The following is a 22773-nucleotide window of genomic DNA, read 5'->3' as shown; positions in this document are numbered from 1 at the left end:
ACCACGTGCTTGACTCGGGCGTTCAACGGATTTCGCTCGGGGAGACTCGTAACGCAGGCCAGCCAACTTAACCAGTCTACGCCTGCAAGCGCTCTACGCCCACCAGCCGCGACACACGCGGACGGCACAGCCTAGCACATCCCGGACGGACGGACGCCACAAGCACGCGCCAGCTCCAGCGCCCCATCCCGCCCCTCCCGATGCCCCCCCCCCCCCTCCCGCAGCACCGCCGCGCCGGCGCCGCCGGCCGGCCGGCCTCACCGCGCGAAGAACCCACCGGTCAGGTCCGCCGCATAGTCGGCCAGCTGCAGCGGCTGAGCCTGCGCCTGCGCCTGCGCCTGGGCCAGCTGCGCCGCGTACTGGGCGGCGTAGTCGGGCGCGTACTGGGCGTAGAGCAGGCCGGCATCGCCGGGGCTGATGAGCGGCGGCGGGCCCGAGTTGATGAGCGCTGTGCCGGCCGCCATGCGCGGCGACAGCATCAGCGGCGCGCCCAGCGTGGCCGGCGTGCGGATGTGCGTGGTCATCAGGCCGCCCAGACCGGCCATCTGGGTCAGCTGCAGCCGCGGGCCGGCGTCACCTGCGGGCGGCGCGGGTCGCCGGGGTCAGACGCGGGGCATCCGGGCCAGCGTGAGCCACCGGGGTCGGAATATGTTATCAGGATCAGTGAAGGTAACCAAAACCAGCTGAAGACAGGACAGATTAGCCTGGGGGTCACACAGGTCACCAGAGGCCACCACGGTAAGCAAAGATCATCAGTGTCAGCTGCAAACGAGAGCTGCTTCGCCTGCGGGTCAGCACTGGTCGTTAGCATAGGTCATCAGAGCCAGAGCCAGGTACATTCCGGGACCGGCCACGAGCAGGGGGCGCCGTACAGCGTCACCATCAGGTCGGGTCACGGTAGTCCGACACGGGCTGACCTGGCCGGCTGCGTAATCAGTCACGTCAAACGGAGCGGTGTGTTAATCCCAGCCAAGGGGGCGCGGTTCCAGCGTCCGGCCAATCGTCACCGGTCCAGTCCACGCGGTCCAATGGTCCCACTCCTCAGTGACCCAAAGGTGTCCAAATCTTAGGTCACTCCGTCGCGACATTCGCCCACGGAATGGCAAGGAGAGCGACCCACATTAACGCCTGAAGGCAGACACTTTTGAGCCCGAAGGCAGAAGTTCAGAGTTTTTCCCGCAAATTTGGACATTACATTGCCTTTGCATAGAAAACCAGCGCTTGACACCTCGGTTTCCGTGAACACAGAAGCGTAAAAGCGTTTAGGCTATTCCCGTAAACACTGGATCAAACGTCGCATGCACAATGGGTCCAGTGCCAGTTTGCATTTCCATTGAGCGTCGCCCGTAAAATTACAAAGGCGCAAATGTTTTCGGAGCCACTTTACGAACCTAGCTACGAAATACGGGAGACTTAATTTCTTCCGCAGTAATGCATTACCACATCGTCCCTGTTTTGATGCGTTTCCCCGAGCGAACAGCATGAAAACAACGAGGACCACAATGCCACGTGCGGAAGAATTTAAAAGGAATACCAGCTGCAGTGTTAAGCCTGGCCGCTACTCCTCAGTCCGCCCAGCCCACTCCGCTGATATTCCTCAGTCCACCCAGCCCACTCCGCTGATATTCCTCAGTCCACCCAGCCCACTCCGCTGATATTCCTCAGTCCACCCAGCCCACTCCGCTGATCTTTCTCAGTCCACCCATCCCACTTTAGCTGATCTTCCTCAGTCCACCCAGCCCACTCCGCTGATATTCCTCAGTCCACCCAGCCCACTCCGCTGATATTCCTCAGTCCACCCAGCCCACTCCGCTGATATTCCTCAGTCCACCCAGCCCACTCCGCTGATATTCCTCAGCCCACCCAGCCCACTCCGCTGATCTTCCTCAGTCCATTCAGCTCCTCCGCCTATATTCCACAGTCCACCCTGCCCACTCAGTTCATAAGCTTGTCAAAACCACGACGCGCCTTCCGACAGCTCATGAAGGAACGCGAAAAAGCTTCCATACGTGCTTTCTGATGAAAATGCCCTTTTAACGTCGACATACGTACAAACAAACCGCGTGGACAAAGCGTGCGAAGCTACGCGCTACACACCAACACGCTTTACCGATTTTCTCCACTCTTCCACCCGCCACAGCAGAATTGTCTCAACCCGCTGCAAACGCTACGTTATGGGCAAAAATATATGGAAGACGCTTGGTTAATCTAACTTACAGCGAGAGTGAGAGCCTGATGATACCGCTACGTCACATGTAAAGACGCACCATCTGCCACCTACCGCCTGACAGTCTGCCATTCACCGGCGGCAAAACATGCAACTACGCTTTGCCTAATGCAATGGCTGCAGCGAGCCACCGACCGCGCTGGCGGCGGCGCGAGGGCGGGTGCTGGGTCTAGGGGCGCACAGCTCACGGCACCGTTACCTGACGAGCCTGCCATACCCCCAGCCACGCTCATCGCCTCGTGGCTCGGCTCTGAAAACAGGGCGACACCGCGGTGATAAGGCTGCGGCGGGATGCCGGAGTCATGCGACTCCAGCGAGACGCCGGAGTCATGGCCTGCTGGCGCGGCCCCAGCGGAGACATCTGGCGTCAATCACGACTAAGCCGGAAGCACTCAACGCGGCGTTATGGAGGGGCCGGACACCGTAGTCAAACTGGCCGAAAACCCAAATAGTGTATCCGTTCGCGACATCTGGTGGCCTTTCATGGAACTGTTAACTGCCGACCGGCCAGCAGGTGGCGACACGTCGCCGTTCGCAAGATCTCCCGCGGGCGCGACGCCGGCTTCACGGTAGGCCGGTTATGCATCGCGACAGGCGCAGCAGGCAGAGTCAGGCTGAGATACAGACTGGCATGACGTGTTTGACGTGCGGCCGCTCGGCTGACGCCCTCGTGCCAGTCCCGGGGCAGGAAGGCCAACGTCACGCCTTCCTTCCATGCCGCTCGATCGCACTGCCACCCGATCTCACCACCACTTCTCCGCCGCCGTATCGGCGAGCGTAATACTCGCTGCTGGCCACGACCGGGGACCTGCGTGCGCTGCGACCTGTCGGTGACACAGGTACCCAGGACATGGTCGTGACCTGGGCGCCAGAGACGGCCGGCCGGCCAGCCGCGCCGCCCGTCCGTGCCGTCTACTCACTGCTCGAGTCCCGGTAGGTGCCGTTGATGATGGCCAGTTCCATCAGTTGCCGCTTCTTCAGTTCGTCCTCGCCGTCCGCCTGCCGGTCAAGCCAGGTCAGGTGAATCAAAGGCGGGTTGCGGCCGGACGGTCGGCAGCAGCGTCTAGGATAGCTCGTTTTCTCGGCACAGGCCGCGTCACGAATATAGGCCGGTCATGCCAGATACATAAACACACCGCAATTACGACAGCCGCCACTGCGACCGTGGGCGGCCATTGCGCCACATTGTCAAGTACAGCCACAAGGAGCGGCCCAGAGCTCCGAGCGGCGGCACCCCATCAAGGGCTTTACCAAGTACGGTCCAAACCACGCCATGCCTCACGCCACGTGGTACCGCGTCACACAGGAATGTTACGCTTCCATGTAAGGACACCACCCATCCGGCTAATCCTCCCGCAGATGAAACCTGGCGCCAGGTATGCATATGGTCTATCCGAAACATGCCGACCATCAACTAAATCCACGAAAGGAGCAAAATATATCAAAAACTCGAACACAAATCAGTCACAGCCACCAGATGCCTGCGACACGCGAACAACGAAAATCAAACCAGCTCCCACACGCCGAAATTCACATAGCATAGGTGCGATCTTGCTCACGTCGACCGACCGGACATCAGACAGGCAGCCGGGCAGGCCCGGGACGAGGACCGTCACTACCCGGTCGCGAGCTGAGGCGCGCGACCTTCAGGGCAGCTGCACGACGGCAACGGGACCGGACCGGGCCCGATGCCCCGAACCGGTTTGGAGGCGAGGCACGGCAGCTCCACATGGCGACGAACCGACCACTCCTCGAGGCGCGGTCGGGCAGCCCATCCGTCGGTCCGGCGGGGCGATTACATCCGACCAACCCATCCGTCGGTCCGGCGGGGCGATTACATTCGACCAACCAATCCGTCGGCCCCGTGGGGCGACTACATCCGACCAACACGACCGAAACGGCAGGCCAAGGCAAGCACGAACAGAACAACAGCGGAGGCAACCACCGAGAACGAAACCAGCAAAAAACGGCATAACGGACGACACCGAAGGGAGCGGTGGCACTGGAGAGTCGGCGCCGGACGGCGGGACGGCGCAGGCGGCACCGGCCCGAGCGTGCGGAGAGGAGAGACGCGGGCCGGGCCGGACGAGCGGGCGCCGCTGGGGCAGGGCGAGGCGCCGCTATCCGGGGCGGCGGTAAACAAACAGAGCGGTGCCGGCCGGGTCGTGTCTGGGCGGCGGCAGAGGCACGGTCACCCAGGGCGGCGGCGGCGCAGCCCCAGGCGGCAGAACGCCGGGACGCGGCTGACACACGCAGGCATGGAGAACACCGGCAGGGGGAGGGGAGGCACCGGGCAGACGGGAACAAGATGGCGACAGGCGGCGGGAGAGAGAGAGAGAGAGAGAGAGAGAAAGGAGAGAGAGGAGAGAGAGAGAGAGAGAGAGAGAGAGGAGGATGAGAGAGAGAGGGAGAGAGAGAGAGAGAGAGAGAGAGAGGGAGAGAGAGAGGAGAAGAGAGAGACGAGAGAGAGAGGGAGAGGAGAGAGAGAGAGAGAGAGAGAGAGAGAGAAGAGACGAGGACAGAGACAGAGACAGAGACAAGAGAGACAGAGACAGAGACAGAGACAGAGACCACGAGACAGAGGACAGAGACAGAGACAGAGACAGAGACAGAGACAGAGAACAGGACAGAGACAGAGGACAGAGACAGAGACAGAGACAGAGACAGAGACAGAGACAGAGACAGAGCCAGAGACAGAGACAGAGACAGAGACAGAGACAGAGACAGAGACAGAGACAGACAGAGACAGAGACAGAGACAGAGACAGAGACAGAGACAGAGACAGGAAAGAGACAGAGACAGAGACAGAGACGAGACAGAGCAGAGACAGAGACAGAAGACAGAGACAGAGGACAGAGAGACAGAGACAGAGCCAGAGCGACAGAGACAGAGACAGAGACAGAGACAGAGACAGAGACCGAGACAGAGACAGAGACGAGCAGAGACCGAGACAGAGGACAGAGACAGAGACAGAGACAGAGACAGAGACAGAGGACAGAGACAGAGAAGAGACAGAGACAGAGACAGAGACAGAGACAGAGACAGAGACAGAGACAGAGAAGAGACAGAGGACAGAGACAGAGACAGAGAGGACAGAGACAGCGACAGAGACAGAGACAGAGACAGAGGACAGAGACCAGAGACAGAGACGAGACAGAGCCAGAGACAGAGACAGAGACAGAGACAGAGACAGAGACAGAGACAGAGACAGAGACAGAGACAGAGACAGAGACAGAGACAGAGACAGAGACAGAGACAGAGACAGAGACAGAGACAGAGAGAGGACAGTCCTACGCCGTCCCCGGTGCCGGTGACTCCGCCCGGTCAAGCCAGGCTCGGCTGAGTCCAGGGCGCACCGGCCGGCGAGTCTACCACAGTCGACATCTGCTGAGTCAGTGCTGGGAGCTGGACGAGGCGGGGCGGGGCAAACCGGCGCCGGAACCCACGCCGCGCCCGGCCGGTCTTGCGTAACCAGTACACCTTGCAATGAGGACGGACGATGAGATGGTGTTTCGGCCAGGTCGCGACTAGGTCAGACCGAGTAAACCCAGAGGCTGAGGCCATTTTAGCGGCTCGGCACCACGTGTACTGCGCAAGACACTCAGCGACCCGACGCCACGGAAAGCCCTGCGTTTGCTTCGTTTTGGATGCAATAGACCATGATAACTCATATCTTGAGACGAGTGGAAAAATAGTTATAACCAAATGTATGCACAGCCTGGAAGTTGACAGCACCAGCTCTCCTGAAGCGTCACAACACTCCTGAGTGGCTGGGGTGACGGCGGCAGGAGATGGGCCGCCGACACAGCGCCGACCGGCACAGATGCGTCGGCCCCAGCCCACCAGGGCGGGGATTGTACCAGCTACCGAGCCGCCCTCGGCCGGCCGCCTGTCCAGCCGCGGGCCGACGCGACCGGTACGCGACCGGTCGCGGCGTGTCGCACCACGGCCTGATCGAGCAGCGGTGCGTCGTTGGCTGGGCCGCCGCCGGTTGGTGAGGTGGCTCAAACCGGAGTGGAACTCCCCGAGCTTCTCCGGTGTGACCCAGAGCCTGGCGAGGGGCCGCCGACCACGGAGGACAATGGGAAGCTAACGTCCCGACGGGGTCACTAGGGCGGCGGCGGTCGCAGACGGACACGAGCACCCGAGCAGAGTGCTGATCACAGCACAGTGCGGGTGCGCTCGTCACCCGCAGCAGGCTTACAGGGATTAGAAGCAGCCAGCGGGCAGCACCTGTCAAATCAGACCGACCAACCGACATTGGGCATGGACTGGACAGGAACCGGAGGTCCCACGCATCCCACGAGGTCAGCTCCAGGTGGGAAAGGCGACAAGCCCCGAGTCGACGATGGGAAACCACCGACAACCACCTCATGAGTGATGGGAGCGGCGACAGCGCAGCGAGCGTACAGTAAACAAGGCGCGACTGCCTGGTGCCAGGGAGTCAACACGCCCGCATAAGAGATGAGGGAGTTTGTGACAGCGCCATCAAGACACACAAGCCGTCATTGTCCAGTGCTAGCACCTAACGCCACTTTCTAAGCGCACGTGCGTGACGCACGCGCGTACGCAGCTACACGGGCGGCCGTGCCGCGGCGCCGGACACTCACAGAGGGCACCAGCAGCTTCTTGATCTCGTCGACAGCGCGCTGGATCTTGGCGGCGGCCCGGTTCTCCGAGTCCTCGACCGTGATGAGCACGTGCAGGTCGTCGCTTAGGTGCTCCCAGTTCTGCTTGCCGCGGTTCAGCTCCTCCTGCGGGCCCAGGGCGGCGGTGACGGTACACGCTCCAGCTGCGACACCGTATGCTCGCTCGCTCAGACCGTTATCGCCCCCCTCCGCCCTGGTCGTCCTGAGGCGCCTCGATGGCCCGGCGGCAACGGCAGCGGCCAACTCAAGCGGCCGTAACTCGTCAGCCGGCTCGTCACGGCCGTTCTCCGGCCGCGGCCGACGCCGGCGTCGTCACTGCGCCGCCGGTGTCGCCGGTCGCGCCACGCGGCGGCGGTCGCCGGGCGCCGGCGCCGGCGGGCTGTGAAGTCCCGGCTGGCCGGCGGCCGCCATCCTGGCAGCTGCGTGAGCGCCGCAGGCCAAGCCGGCCGCCACCCGCTGCCAACTCCCGTTTTATTCCCGCTTCAGTGGCTGCCCTTGCGTAAAATGTGTCTGGGCATACGCGACAATCATAACAAGCGCCGCCTGGCGGTCGGTTGGACCGCCCTTTTACACTTCCCCGGCTGTTCCATCGCTGAAGGACTGGCCGATGCGACTAGTTTGCGAATCTTGTCGGATTTAACACGCCGAAAAACATTGCAAGGTGTTTCCAAACTACCGGGCAAATAACATGTTTCGTTTGATGTGTGTTCAACCATCACAACGTGACAGGCCCGGACGTTGTTTAAAATGCGCGAAAGCCAACATTGCCATCAATCAGCGATTTAGAACCGAGCATTAAATTGAAAGATGGGTTTTTATAAAAGGACTCCGAGCGCCACGGATGAATCGTTAACGAGGTCTTAGGTGGAATAACATTTAATGTCCTGCGGGTCCAGTTACGGTGGTCAGGGAACGGAGACCGTGAGCGTAGTTCGCACAGAAATCTCCTCAACCGCCAGTGAGGTACTGATCATGATATACAGCCCGCTCAGCTCAAACTGGCTCAGAAGTTTGCCCACCTTTCTTATCCTCCAAAGAACCAAAAATTGTGATTAAAGGAGACCGCTCATGCCCCCTCCCCCAACAAAACCAAAGATCAGAAATAACGTTCTTCGCCGCAACGCTATGGGTAAAGTCAATGCCAAAAAAAGATCGCATGGCTTAGTCAGCTCCAGTAGGGCTCATGCTAAAGCAAAACTCGGCACATTCCCGTGCCGATTTTTTTTAAAGCGAACTGGCACATACGAAAATGTGCAATAAATCAGGATATGACGCAACTGCTCACGCCTGTTGCTCAGATACCAATTCTAAGAAAACTCAAGCCCCTAGTTTTTGAAGCCCCAGTTTTTTAACAGTTAATGTTAACATTGCTGCTTGATCATAATTGAACGTGTCCTCTCGGCCACACGTTTGCGGCCTGCCTCAGCCAGCTGACACCGACCGCCGCTCGGACAAGGGGTATTCCCAGACTGCTAACATCAGGGGTCGGGTCTGCAACGGAACATCGCCCGCCTGCTCGATACCGAGTCTGATATCGTGACACAGATGCCGTGATACCGCTAGCGTGCGGATTACGTCAAATCCTCAGATGTGACCAAGTGAGTTGTAATTTCATGTTTTTAGTCAAATGTGTATTTTCTCCGCCGCAAGGTGAATGACCGTTTTTGGTCGTTTCGTTTTTCTCCGAGACTGGGGCCGTACTTCAAGGTAAGATTATATCAATTCCCTGTTTTGATCACACCAAAACGCAAACACACACCCAAGCAGCCAGCACACCAAAGCGGCGGAATGGTGGAGGAACGGGGTGAAGGGGGGGGGGGGGGGGCATACGAGGATCGTTAGGCACGGCGCCAGTTTTACGTGCCAGTGAAATCGCCTCGATCTGAACATCTCCCGTGCCAAATAGCCCCCGGCGCGCAGCTACCCGCCACATGTTGACACATCAATAAAAACCTGCCACGCAACGATCCAGCGCTATCGATGGCGAATCGCAAAATCTGGCGATCACCCGAGCCGCAAATAGCCGGGGGTCGCCTGACGTCATCACACGCAGAGCTAGCCCACCGCGGCGGCACCATACCCAGCCACCGTCTTCCAGCACCCGCTCCCCCCCCCCCCCCCCCCTCCCCCACCACAACCAGCTGTAGGCCGGCGCACTGGCAGAACTCTGATGCGCGTCACTCAGATACAGCAAGGTCTAACGACCCGATGTCTGTACCGTTCGCAACAAACAGACGGGAGTAGATGAGGCGGAAAACACTTCAGTTCCAGCCAAGTCGTTAGCATGCAGACTTGGGAAGATCAATGACATATTGTCGACCCATTTAGACATCAACAGCCCACAGCAACAGGTTACAAAGTGGTAAAGAGCACACGAATACCGAATTATCCTTAGCCTTCTTTCCCGACGCCAAACCAAACTACCCCTCAACCTGGACAACTTACCTGTTCCTCCTCAGTTTAATAAGGCTGCATGGAACAAAACACGACATAATCAGGCAGCGACTCGACAGTCTGGGCTGTTTTTCCAGGCCTGCTTGCCCGGGATGGGACGTGAACACGAACAGCCCCCGCCGGGACACGTGGTAACAAGGTGGTCTGTGGTTACGTTAGAAGGCTATAAGCTGTCGTCTGCGAGGTGGAGCGGGTTAATTCCTGCTTTATTGATGGCGATTTACAACGGAAATAAGCCATTGCCAGACAACACATGTGTGGCAGAAAGTGCTCAAGACAGCTGGTGCTACAAAAACTGGAGCTATAACAGTCAAAAACATGGTTCGGGCACAACAGCCGTTTATCTCGGTAGCACATTCTTTATAAGTTTATCAGGCCCGACAGGTATTTAGGTCAGGCAGCCCCATCTGTATTTCACAGACGCCTCATCCCGTTCTGCACGTAGTCACGACAGAATCGCAGCTACCGCGTTCTCCGTAAATCGTACTCGGGGGTGGGTGCTGGGTTAATACCAGGAGCGCACCCGTCCAGACTACTCTGGCCTCCCTTCTCAGCCATGGTCAGTGGGAATTCCAGCGCCAGGCCCGTCCGGCGGGTCTCGGCACCGGTCCGGCGCCCACCGCTGGGGACTGGTCGACGCCGCCCAGCCGGCCGGGTCACCAGCCAAACCCAACGGCACGCCGCGCCGCGCCCACCCCAATCGGCGATCTGAGGCGCGGATCGGCACCGGTCGCAGCCCTCAGCCCGACGCCAGGGGCGGCGCCGGCCGCTGACCCCTGCCACTGCAGCACGCCACCCACGCCAGCCGGCCTGCCTGACGCCGCTCAATTACTCCGCAATCACCATTAAGCGGCGCACAGACCAACCCGTTGGCCGAGATAGCTCGCGGTCGTCGCCGGCGCGGCAGAGCGGCGCGGTCCGGCGCGAGGGACCGGCCGGCGGCGGTGCGGGGCGCTGCTCTCGCCGGCCGCCGGGTCATGCTCCAGCCCGGCGGGCGGGGCGGCGGCCACAGGAGGGCGGCTGACGAGCCGACCAGCCGCTGGGGCGGCGAGCAGCGCCGATCGACCGCGCCCAGCTGAGTCACAGACGAGGCGGCGACCTCCCAGCGGCGGCGGCGGCGGCGGCGGCGGCGGCGGCGGCGCGGGACGAGCCCCGAGCGCAGAAATAGCCCCGCTCGCGACGGCGTACGCGGTGCGCAGGCGGAGGCTCCAAGCCACGCTGCGCTGGTTCGCCCGCTCATTTCGAGCGGCCGACGATGGCGCCGGATCTGACCGGCCGCTGAGTGGAGCCCAGCCCATGATTACACCAAACCACAGCACCATATCAAAGCCAGAAGAGATGTTGGAGTCAGAATGCCGCGACCGCAAAAGCTTAGCGCCCGGACATCATCTCGCAGGTGTTGGATATTCCGGACATGGTCGGGGTTGGCCGGGCGAACAAAGTTAACCACGGGCCGCCCCACAGCACCTCCCAGCCACATCCGCCTCTAAAATCGAGACCCGATCGAGGCCAGAGGCGAGCGACATCCATCACAAACAGGACAAGGATGATGGACGACGCCGGTAATTTTTCACGAGGCCTCCCCGCCCCGCCTCCGGCATTGCCGTCTCCCGGCACTCGTCTCCCCTCCACCGAGTCCAGGTACCCCCTCTTCCGGCTTTATTTTTCCCAACTAAAACACCTTCCTGCCCACCCCATTCCTGATTGCAGCACTCGCCTGCCCCGACCCCAGCCCCTCTTCTCCCCACTCCGCCCACCGCCTCGCCAGCCTCCGCGGCGTCTCGCGAAAGGCGGCCGGCCAACAAAGGGCAGCCGGCTCTCTTAGCAGCCCGGTCACGACACCGGCGCGACGGTGACGAATGCTGCTCACGCCGGACGGAGCCCGGCGCCCGGCGCCCGGCGCCTGGCGCGCTGGCCCGCCACCGCGAACACCGCGCCACGAGCTGACGCGGCGCCGCAGCTCCCCGACGGCCCGGCGCATCTGACCGGCCGAGCTCGGGATAAATTCACGACTAGTCCTACCGCACGCCATTCACTCGACTTTGTTTTTCTGTTCGCCCAGTTCGCAGTAACTGGCTGGCAATACACGTTATCACCAACGGGCACGAATTCGTTGCGAAACCGCGCGTTGGAAACGCGACTGGATTGATGGTGGCGTACAAAGAACGTCAGCGAAGTTGAGCAGAGGCAATGACAGTGTTCGGTAGAATTTCTGTCACTGGGAATGCAACAGAATGAGAATACCAGGCAATTCAAGGAAAAAAACGAAAAATGAGCATCATGGATGCACGAAGCCCGATGCAGCTCTTTTTCTTGTTGCACCTGGTATCTTGTGGCAATGACATAACAAGAAAGCGATGGTAAACCGGGCAATGTGCCATGAAAAGGAACACTACCAGGAAACCGACAAATAACATCAGCAAACCGAAATGCGGCTTCGGCGTTAGTGACACTCACTTCATTGTTACTCAAGACGCTAAACCAACATTATCACTACCCGCAGCGGACAAGCTCCTGGTCAGCTTTCAAACGTGTAAGCAACGTACTCAATCATCGGAAAGGAGTCGTCTCGTAGTGCTCAAGCGCACACGCAAATCGTAAACGTACATGGGCGCATTCATGAAGTTCATGTAAATCGTATGATGGTGACTTTGCAGTAATGTGCGTAGGAACCCATCGGTACGTAGTTGAAAGTTGTGCTTCCACTTGCAGGCTGAAACGCACCGCGCAATGTAATAAAACTGTTTGGCAGCGACCAACCATTTCGGATGCCAGAAACGAACCCAACCTCACACCTGAGCTCACCTCGGCCCGTTCTCTCGGCGCAGCCGGCACGGGAGCTGGCCGATCGACGGTCAGTGACCGCGCCGCTCATAGCACCAATAAAACACGCACACCTCGACCGGAAACACCATTACACCCATCCACCCCAAGCCTCCTGTCCTGTCCGACCGCCGCAGCAGGCGGTGATTCACCCCTCCCCCCCCCCCCCCCCGTCAACAGACGCTGCCCTTCCCAGTCAGCCTCGCTCGCAGTTCGCCGGCCCGCGCAGTAACCCCTGGCAAGGCCTGGTCTGCAATCCTTGCAGCCCCTGTCAACCCGGCAACAGCCCTGTCAATCTTAGACCAGTAGCCACTGTCAGCCTTGTCTGCCCCGCAGCAGCCCCCTGACCACCCCGCAGCAGCTCCTGTCCACCGCACAACAGCCCCTGTCCGCCCCGCAGCAGCCCCTGTCCCCCCCGCAGCAAGCCCCCTGTCCATCACGCAGCAGTCCCTGTCCATCCCATAGCAGCCCCTGTCCCCCCCGCAGCAGTCCCTGTCCGTCTCGCAGCAGCCCCTGTCCACCCCGCAGCAGCCCCTGTCCATCACGCAGCAGTCCCTGTCCATCCCACAGCAGCCCCTGTCCGCCCCGCAGCAGTCCCTGTCCGCCCCGCAGCAGCCCCATGTCCGCCCCGCAGCAGTCCCCTGTCCGCCCCACGCAAGCAGCCCCTGTCTACCCCGCAGCAGCCCCTGTCCATCCCACAGCAGCCCCTGTCCGCCCCGCACCAGCTCCTGTCCGCCCCGCAGCAGCTCCTGTCCGCCCCGCAACAGCCCCTGTTCACCCCGCAGCAGCCCCTGTCCGCCCCGCAGCCGGGCCGGCTGAGCCCCGAGCGGGGCCTCCGGACGCTCTGCAGGCGTCTCACGCGGCGGCGATCGCCGCGATATGGTAATGCCAGCGCGGACCGGTTTGGCGGGCGGTGGCGGCGGCGGCGGCGGCGGCTGGCTCGACTCACCTTCTTCTTGTCTCGCATGGAGCCCCTGCCGCGCACCATGATCTTGCAGCCCGTCTCCTGCTCCAGCTGCTTGGCTGTCATGCCGCGCGGCCCCAGGATCCGACCCACGAAGTTGAACTGCAACGGCGACACACATCAGCACGAGGCGGCGCGAGGGCGGACGGGCAGACGGACGGCCGGACGTGTCCAGGAAAGTGTCCACCACCGACCGTGTACGGACACAGCGGCGGCAGACCGGTCTGTGTCACGGCGGACTCGCCGCAGTCCGAACATGGCCATGGGCGGGGGACGGCCGAGGCGCTAACGTTCTGTTTCCACGAGCCGACAGGAAAGTGGGCCGGGTTGCGCGCCGGTCACGTCGCAGTGCGAGCCCCAACGGGAACGCACAGGCTGTCATGTTCCGAGAGCGTGTCTGGCGACGGTCCGTGTATGGGCAGGAATGTCGACAATGGGGAGCGTTGGGTGCGTTCTGTCACTGTCCGCATACGCGCAGAGGCGCGTCTAGGCGGAGCCCAGGACGGTGAACAAAACACGGGGTCTCCAGTCCGTGGAGGGCGGCGCACAACGCCGGCGGCCTCCCACCGACACGCGCCCAGTCAGCGAGCCAAATTAACAGATGGACGGGGAAAGGCAGATAAACAAATGGTGATGAATCTCGCGGGTGAAACCGCCCATAATCGGCGGCGGCTTTCTCCGGCACCGCCCGGCCAGCCAACACCGTCCTGCCGCGGCCCGGGCCGAGCCGGCGGCGTCCCAGCGATGGGCACGGGTCGTGCGGCGGCCGGCCGGCCGGCCCGTCACGCCGCCGCCGCCCGGCCAGCCGGTCTGAACCGCACGACACCGCGCCTCATGGGTGAGGCGTGGCGCGGGGAGCGTCATCGCGTGGCGCCATCGGTCAACGGCGATGACGGTCCAGTGGTGCCCAGCTCAGCCCAGTGATCTACGAGCCATGCGCTGCGGACGGCGACCTCGTGACGAAGGCTGGTCAATAGGGCCTAGATGCCAGTCAGCGATGCTCAGTGTTGGCGCCCAGTGATCTACGGCTCTTGTTCGCTGTCACGGGCGCTACCACTGGAGGCGCGTGGACACCGCCCAGACTTCTCGGAACGCAATGTTTCGCCTATGATTCCCTTGCTTCTACGCCCAGTCACATTTGACGCCCTTTAGCAACCGTCGCCTTGGGGCATTGTTTTGTAAATAGCGTTGTACGAATTATAATTTTATTGCGCATCGGTATGATCCCACATTAACACCTGTAACACATCGGATTTTTACCAGTCGCCAGTCATGAACACCGCGGATGTCTCATCGGGTGTAGCGTGGCAAGTGCGGTCTTGCTTCGGCAGCGCAGCGAGGCTTACTTGGAACAAGCGTAGAGCTTGTCTGCAACCACTTAAAATGTCGAAAATGAACGCAAATTTGTCAGTGCGTATATTTTACGAGGAGAAAATAATTCTGCAACAACCAATTTGAAGTTTCAAAACTAGTGCTTTGAAACCACTCAGGTCCATGGCATCACGCAGGAATGCATGCAAGCATCACAACTATGATGCATCCCCAACTTCTGGGCACTGACAGAGCCCTCATCGCTGTGATCACATGATCTTTTACCTCAGCACAAGGTCCGCTGTCCGGCAGCTGAGAACGCTCGAGACCTGGCGAGTCGCGGCCATATGACCTATACCTGGCACGACTATCTTCCCACAGCATACGAGAGGTCATCTGATGTATGGCCAATCTGATCATAGGACGGACCTGTTCTAGGATCTGTGTTTAGTGTTGACCGGCAACTCGATAACACACGCAAAAGCGGACATAAAAACAAAACTACTAAATGACCGCACCGAACAGCCATGTGGGTCAGAGCAAAGTTGAAAGTGGTCGCATGGCCGACTTATGGCGCCCAGCGAGATCCAGCGCAATCTATCACCACCGACGGCCATATACGGCTCGATAATGCTGCACTGACGTGACTCGAATATCGCCCGCCATCGTGCTCACCGAGTCACGACTCTGCAGTCTGCGCTAGAGTCCACCCAGGTCAGTGCCGGGCGCCAGCCGGGCGAGCGAAACCGCCCCCATCCGATCGTGCGGATCTGAATGGCTCAGCCACGCCGTCAGCACGAGGTCGGGGCACGCCGCCTACGGCTTCTGGACTTGGGGCGCAACTCCTCCGTTTTTCGGAGGAGTTGCGGCATGACGCGTGCATCGCAAGACCACTCACCGTCCCGCGCTTCCCGACGAAATTTGCTGGGGCCACATTTCCAGCCAGTTTCCACCTGACCGCACAGCTCCCACCAGCAGCCGACCCCAGAAACGACCCCAGACGGGGAGAAGACAGCGGCGGCGCTGCACGCCACTTCGCCGACCCGACGCCCCCAGCCGTGACCGCAGCGGCGGCCCGTTAGTGGCGGCGCCTCTCGACCGTTCGTCAGCGCCGGCCGATCTGTCCCGACCCCATCAGGTCCGGAGACGCTGCCGGGACCGCCGTCTCATATAGGACGGCCGAACAAGCGGTTTCTCGGTATGGCCTACCTTCAGAAGAAAGCAGAGCATTGAAGGATGGCAGGCTCTGTCCTTTGGCGCATGGCGATAAAGTAAGACTATTTAATCGTACCTGTAAATTTCACGGAATAGTATACAGTAATTCCTGCTGAGACTGTGGCTGACGATTAGGAGAGGGAGAGGGAGAGTGCTGGTTTCATACCCATGATATCTTTAAAGCTCGCCGTATCAGTAGCAGGAATCGAGTCTGGAGCACATCACCCGAGTGAGTGCCAGACCGTTACCGGCGGCACCTCCTACCCATTCAGCGGCTAGTTAAGCCGGCGCGAGCGCCGGGGGGTCCAGCCTGGCATGCTGGGCACAGCGGGACGACAGCGCGGCCCGGCCCGACGGAGCTGACAACGCGGCCCGGCCCGACGGAGCTGACAGCGCGGCTCGGCCCGACGGAGCTGACGGCGCGGCGCGGCCCGACGGAGCTGTCAGCGCGGCCCGACCCGACGGAGCTGACAGCGCGGTCCGGCCCGACGGAGCTGACAGCGCGGCTCGGCCCGACGGAGCTGACAGCGCGGCTCGGCCCGTCAGGCGGCCGGGAGACGCGCCGCCGTCCCACCCGTCAGGCGGCCAGCCAGCCGGAGGACGCGCCGCCGTCCGGCCCGACAACACCGAGCGGGCTGGGGAGGCTCTCCCCGCAGAGGCCTTGACAGGCCGGCGGTGGGCCGGCGCCCGCCGACTGAGTCCCCGGCCCTGCAGACTGCAGAGGCCTGCAGGCCGGCGGTGGGCCGGCGCCCGCCGACTGAGGCCCCGGCCCTGCAGACCGCAGAGGCCCGCAGGCACGCCGAGCGGAGGCCCCTGAGGCGAGCAGGGGCGCCGCGGGACATGGCCGGGCCGCTGCCGGTACACGGGGGCGTCCCTGTAGCATCATCCCGGATCATCTGCCGCCGCCTGTCGCTGTTAAGGGCACCAACGTACCCAGATGTCACGCGGGCCGTCCACTCCACGTGAAACAGTGCTTCGCAGTTGGAGGTGAGCTTGGACGGCACCGCCTTGGCGGGCTGCGTGATCCTAAAGCATGATTTGGGTCGTGGGTGAGAGGTTTAGGTGTAACCCAAGAGACCCCGCCTCCGTGGGTCAATTGAGTGGTCATGCACGATCTACTGCCTATACTTCTATGCACAATCACCGGTGTGAGGAAAGCCCCGAACATAACCACGGACGACGCACCGTTCACACACCCAGGAATCCCTCGCACGATTCATGACAACACGTCAGGACGTCTGGCACTTAGTCACGCTTCACTCGCGTGCATTTTCGGTATTCCCGTCGTGAGGTCATTGGATTCGAATCAGCGTGTACATGATGCCGACAGAGTGCAGGACTAGTGGCGGATCTAACGGTTGGGACTATCTCGGTCATGGAGACCTCACCTCGTGGAGGCCCTTTTGCTCTTCACCAACTGCGGACTGGGCACTGTCTGCCGGCCTCGAAGGAAGCACGCCGGAATGGGCTAACTGCCTACGCCTCTAATATGTTAACGGGAGCGGGATGGTACGTACAAGGTGTATATCGCAAGGAGCCACCAGGCTGGATTCCCTCCCACCCTCAGCGACTTGCTCTCAGGGGCGCCCCCCCCCCCCTCCCCCTCCCTACTCTCTGACGGACGACACGCCCCCTGCTCCCACCCCACTGAGTCCCAGGGCGCCCTCACAAGGGCATGGGTTCGCCCCGGGACACCGAAGAAGTCGGGCGGGATGATTGCCTGTAAAACAATCACATCGGAAGTAGACATCCCCGCTCGTGCCAACGCCAGTCTACACAACGCCAGACATTTTACGAAGAGGCAACACAATGCTTTCTAATGTGGCGCGTATCAAACAAGCATGCGTATGGAGCCAGGTCGACGACGCATTACCATCGGACCATCACTACCATCGGATCCTCATTACCATCGGACCATCACTACCATCGGATCACCATTACTATCGGATCATTACTACCATCGGATCATCATTACCATCGGATCACCATTACCATCGGACCATCACTACCATCGGATCCTCATTACCATCGGACCATCAATACCATCGGATCACCATTACCATTGGATCATTACTACCATCGGATCATCATTACCATCGGATCACCAATACCATCGGATCATCATTACCGTCGGATCATCATTCCATTAGCCAGCTGGTCAGAGCACAGAACCGCGACATTCGTGACATTCCCGTGCGTGGGATTGAGATGGTCACGGTGCTTGTATTGCGTCCCTCTGCACCACCTCCGAGACGCCAGTCCCGTTTTGCGTCCCTCTGCACCGCCTCCGAGACGCCAGTCCCCGTTTTGCGTCCCTCTGCACCGCCTCCGAGACGCCAGTCCCCGTTCGGCCCTCGAACCTACTGAAGGCCGGGATAAACCGAGAGCCGCGCTGCCGTCCCCAGTCGCCTGTCAGGGGCCACAGCTTTGGTCCCGGCTTCAGCCAGGCGGCCACCACGGCTCTAGCAACTGCACCTTCCAATGCCGCGAGAGCGCTGGTGGCGGGGGTCTGCTGTCGCGATGACGGCCGCGCGCCGCCTGAAGAACAGCACAAAGGCGCCTGTGGGCAAGCCGGCGGCCGCTGCCCGCCTCGGACCAGCGCACGATCGGGCCGACAGCTGCCACGGCGACGCCGACTGCCACCGCCGTGACGGGTGCTGTCGCGATGCCTGCTTGAAGGATCACGTCTTCGGACAGTGGCAACAGCGCGCGAGTCGTTTGCCAGGCTGCCAACGGTTTGAATGGCCGTTGTTGCTCCCATAGAGAGGACCATTTCAGCGCCAAGCGAAACCGAGTGACGGGATCGACGCTTGGGCGTTTGAAACCTGACTCATCTGGTTCATTTTAGTAAAGGCTTATCTGCTTACGTTGAACGCCAATGCACGCATGATACAGGCCATGGTGAGATATTCGACACATGGTCAAAGGCACAAGGTCAAGAGCGACGAATTCTTCATCTACTCGACGCGTGTCATCTCCATCACACACCACGACACACCTAGGCCATCACCACGTGCCACGAGGTGCATCATTTTTGGGATAGCAAGAAGCAAAAAAACATGACAAAGTAAAGCCAGACCAGCCCCCGACTCCGCGATCCTCCAGTCCAAACCGGCAGCGTCGCGCCGGCTGTCGTCTGGGCTGGCCGGCAGCGGCGGCGTGACCGGATCACGGGACCACGAGCGGCGTGGGAGGGCGGCCGGCGGCACCGGTTCCCGTCGGCGCTCACGGCGGCGCGACAGCACCTGTCCCCACGGCCCGCGCGTCCCACGACCGCACTGTGTGCGTGCGTGCGTGCGTGCGTGCGTGCGTGCGTGCGTGCGTGCGTGCGTGCGTGCATGCATGCGTGCGTGCGTGCTTGCGCGTGCGTGCGTGCGTGCGTGCGTGCGTGCGTGCGCGTGCTTGCGCGTGCGTTCGTGCGTGCGTAGGTGGAGATGGGCGGCGACACACTCGTCACATCCACAGGGCGGGCTGGACGGCAGGGACGCGCCGACGGGCGCCCACCTGCTAACAGCTGATCAGCTGTTGACCGCTGGCGTCCCAGGCGCTACCTCGCCCAGTGACGTCTCACAACTACGGCAGCGTACGTGTAGCGCAGGCCCGCCGCCACCACCCGGCTGCAGCCGGCGGCCGGTCGCAGTCACAGGTCCGGTCACGGTATCCGCCGCAGCCGCGTCTGACGCGCAGCACGGAGCTCGGCAGCGGCACGCTGGCCATCGTTACAGGCGCCGCCAGAGGCGTGGAACGTCACCGAGAGTGGCCGCGTCCCGATGGGACAGGGACCCAGCCAGCGACCCGGCCCCGAAGTGGGACATCGGAGGCGGGGAGGCCAACACCAGACCGCAGGCCGAGGGAAGTTGGCTTGGTGGTAGGCGTCCCGGAGGCGGACCGCTCCACCGCTCTCGTCCACCAAGCGGCCAGCCGCCCTCCGGCTCTACTGGTGGCACTCCTCCCGAAGTCCGCCACCCGGCCAGGTGAAGGCGCAACGGGGCCGTCCCAGCTGCCGCGCATCAATATCAGCTGTCAGCCGCGGCCCGAAGGGCGGGCGGGGAGAGGGGAGGGCGGGGGCGGCCGTCCCGCTTCCAGAGCCAACACTGGCGGCCGGCGTCGCGGCCGCCTTCCCCAAGCCGGGAGCGAGCGAGCAGCGGTGCGCCGGAGCGCTTGGCACGCGCCCGGCCACGAACAGTGGCCGTGTGTCACCATGTCAGGCCACTTGCTCCAAAGAACACAGAGCCAGCTGCCGACGAAAATTGGTTCGGCTCCGGCGTTGGAAAGGAGAAACAGAGCACGGTTGTCCCGCTACTCCCGGATCAGATAAATACACCGATGTCGACGCGGTACGAAGGAGCCACTCGTTTCAGATCCCGATAATAAACACAGCACCGACATATGCCGAGATATGAGGTGCGAGCTCCGGACGATCACCCAATCTCGGGAACCTTCAATGACCATGGCTCTTATCATTCTCTACATAACATCTGACCTCGTTACCAACGCTTCCCTTAGCCATAAAAGACAAGTGCTGAAGATCATGAAGAATGTTTCAGCTACACCATACCCAACATGATATTCGTAAGCCATCGTCAAAAACGTACAGCAAACTGAAGGAGTGGCCCAGCCGGACATTTAACGTGCAACCCCACCGAGACTAGCGCATCCCCGCCGCCACGTTCAGAAAGTGGTCAACATGTTCCCACGGATGGGATCGAGCGGTCGACATATTTACATGGATGATCCATCCTCAAACTGCCTGCCTTCCCCCCCCCCCCCTAACGCTACCGCTCCACCACCCAGGTGTTGTCGGCATGCAGTTGTCACACTGCATTGCCTCCGCCCCCCCTGACGTTCGCTACGGACGACACGGTGGTCGTTCCCCCGCCCAGTCCCGGCTCCGTCCGCTCAGCCGGCACGCCGAGCCTCCGCCGACGGCTTCCGGCGACGAGCCGCCTCGCGCCGCGGCATCTGGCGCCGGCGAAGGCGACGGCCGTCAGCGGCCGGCCGCCGGCACCGCGGGGCGGCTGTGACCGGCCCGGCCCCCACCGGCACCGCCGCCGTCAGCGGCGCACGCCCAGCCCTGTCTCCCGGCGCCCGCACCAGCCGGCCGAGTCGACGGGAACGGCGCCCCGCCGCTTCCCAACAGCCACGCGCAGGGCCCCCCTGAGCGTCGCCCGCCGCCGGCTATTTCTAGCGAGTGACGCAGGGCGCCCGTGACGTCATCCGCCGGCACCCCCTCCCCCCCCCCGTCCCTCCCGACCCGGCATCCAGCCGCGCGCACACCGGCCTGCGGCTGGCCGGGTCGTGGCGAGCGCCGGCGGCGGGGGACGGGGCGGGGCACGCGGTGACCGCCGGATTACCGGCGAGCCGCGTGCCCCGCCGGTGACATCATTTAGTGACGTCACACTCGCAGCAGGTCTGCACGCGACGTCATCCCGCAGTGACGCGGACCAGTGGCAACCACTGGCCGGGCCTAGACCGCGGCGCAAGCCCGCCCGTCAGGCCGAGCGGCGGCTCAGCACGGCTCAGCCGTGCTGGGCGGCGCGCGCCATTCCCGCGCATGCACCGCGAGCCCGACCTCCAGAGGTCGGGACCTCCCATCGCCATCCCAGCGGCAGAGATTCCCGGCCAGCACTCAGCCAGCGCGCCTCCGCCGCCGGCGGGCACCAGCTGACGGGCGGCGGCGCGCCGCTTCCCAGAAATAGTGCGAGCGCCCGGTGGCGGTGGCGGCGGCGGCGGCGTGCGGCCGGCTCGGGACGGGACGGGGCGAGCCACGCGGCGGCGGCCCGCCGGCCAAAGCCGACCCGGCGGCCGCGCGGGGTCACCGCCAGGTGGTTGGCGCGCGGCGCGGCGGAGTGCTGTAGGCTCAGCGGGGAGCATGTCCGGCGCTAGTGGGTGCGTCAGGTCACATGGGCAACCTGACGCGCCGCCAAGACGGCGGTCTCCGCACAGCTTCATGTGTCGGACATACGCACGCGCTCACAGATGGATGGTTTGTGCATAATGAGACAGCGTGTGTCTACCGTCCTGACTGCAAACACGACAGAACGGACCGCTGCCGCTGCTGCATATCAATGCAGTCTATTATATCCTCATTTCGGGAGCCATCCACCGCTAATCAGACGATGCTCTGATCCGACACGTGGATCAAGTGTTAATCATCGTCTGCTGTTGAAAAAGGTTGTCCATGCTCTTGGCAAAAGTCATCCAAACTCTGGCCGCACGATACGTTGTCTCGCCGTCATATGGTCGCCATGTGGTCGCGCACAAACTCTTCATGTAAAGTGGAACCAGCGGCTCACTCCTCTGTCGTGGTAGCGTTGAGCACACAGAACGACGTAAAAAAACGTCAGCAATGTATGCCAATTATGACGGTTACTTGCACGGAAGGGGTGCTGCCGCCCGCAGCTAACCCTGCGTCCGACCCCCGCCCTGTAGCCACGGACCGCCTGAAACCGCACTCGCGGACGAGGCAGCCGGCGACGGCGGGCCCCATCGCCGGCCACTGTACTCACGTCTGGGTGCTCCCGGATCGGCACGTACACCTTCTCGGTGAGCGTGACCACCGTGCCCTGCGGCTCGGGCAGCTCCAGCGGCTGCTTCGTGTTGCCACTGATGTGGAATAGGCTGCCGCGGATCTTGACGATCTCTGGAACGGCCGGCGCGCGGTGAGGTGACGACACCAGGTTTCGCTCCTTTCCGGGGTGGCACCATATGCAAATGAGCTATGCAAAAGCCGTCTGCTTTGCATTGCTCGCAGGACAGCGCTTTGGCTACCGCGGACTCGGAGGGGGGAGCTGCCCCATTGTCAATAAACTTAAACAAATGTCCTACCGTCGAATCGCTCGCAAATGTTTGCTGAGTCATCGGCGGATGGGGTGTGGGGGGGGGGGGGGGGCGGAGGCGATGTTTGATGGTTGGGGTTTCATGACTAGAGTCCGCATCAGGAAACCTTTCAGAGTCCACCATGCAGTTTGCCAATCTTTACGTCGCAGTTCCGCGCCTGCAAATGTCTGTTGAGAATGACTTGGCAGCATCTTTGTGCATACAACGCCGGGTATAAACAAATGTTGTTGGAGCAGAGCTTAGGAAACATAAACCTTCCTATGCCCACATAGCGCTGAAAAGTTTCTTAT

The 22773-nt window shown here is 61.7% G+C and overlaps 1 protein-coding gene across 3 annotated transcripts in view; it reads right to left on the bottom strand.

The window, feature by feature from the left end:
* The window catches only part of LOC119102217 (protein held out wings), a 29184-nt gene that overhangs the window by 2752 nt on the left and 3659 nt on the right, over nt 1–22773 (bottom strand). For 2 of the 3 annotated variants that reach the window (XM_037225576.1, XM_037225577.1), the window contains exons 2-7: nt 22153–22286; nt 13103–13219; nt 6838–6981; nt 3148–3226; nt 2427–2477; nt 278–577 (exon numbers count right to left, since the gene is read on the bottom strand). In XM_037225576.1, the coding sequence (XP_037081471.1) occupies nt 278–577; nt 2427–2477; nt 3148–3226; nt 6838–6981; nt 13103–13219; nt 22153–22286 (825 nt within the window). The remainder of the gene's footprint in view (nt 1–277; nt 578–2426; nt 2478–3147; nt 3227–6837; nt 6982–13102; nt 13220–22152; nt 22287–22773) is intronic. The other variant, XM_037225578.1, reaches the window with a different exon arrangement.

This window comes from Pollicipes pollicipes, unplaced genomic scaffold, assembly GCF_011947565.3.
Source record: "Pollicipes pollicipes isolate AB1234 unplaced genomic scaffold, Ppol_2.1 Scaffold_5724;HRSCAF=6776_pilon_pilon_pilon, whole genome shotgun sequence".
Classification (NCBI taxonomy): Eukaryota; Metazoa; Arthropoda; class Thecostraca; order Pollicipedomorpha; family Pollicipedidae; genus Pollicipes; species Pollicipes pollicipes.
Note: the sequence above shows the minus strand (reverse complement) of the source record. Positions and strands in the feature narration are given on the sequence as shown.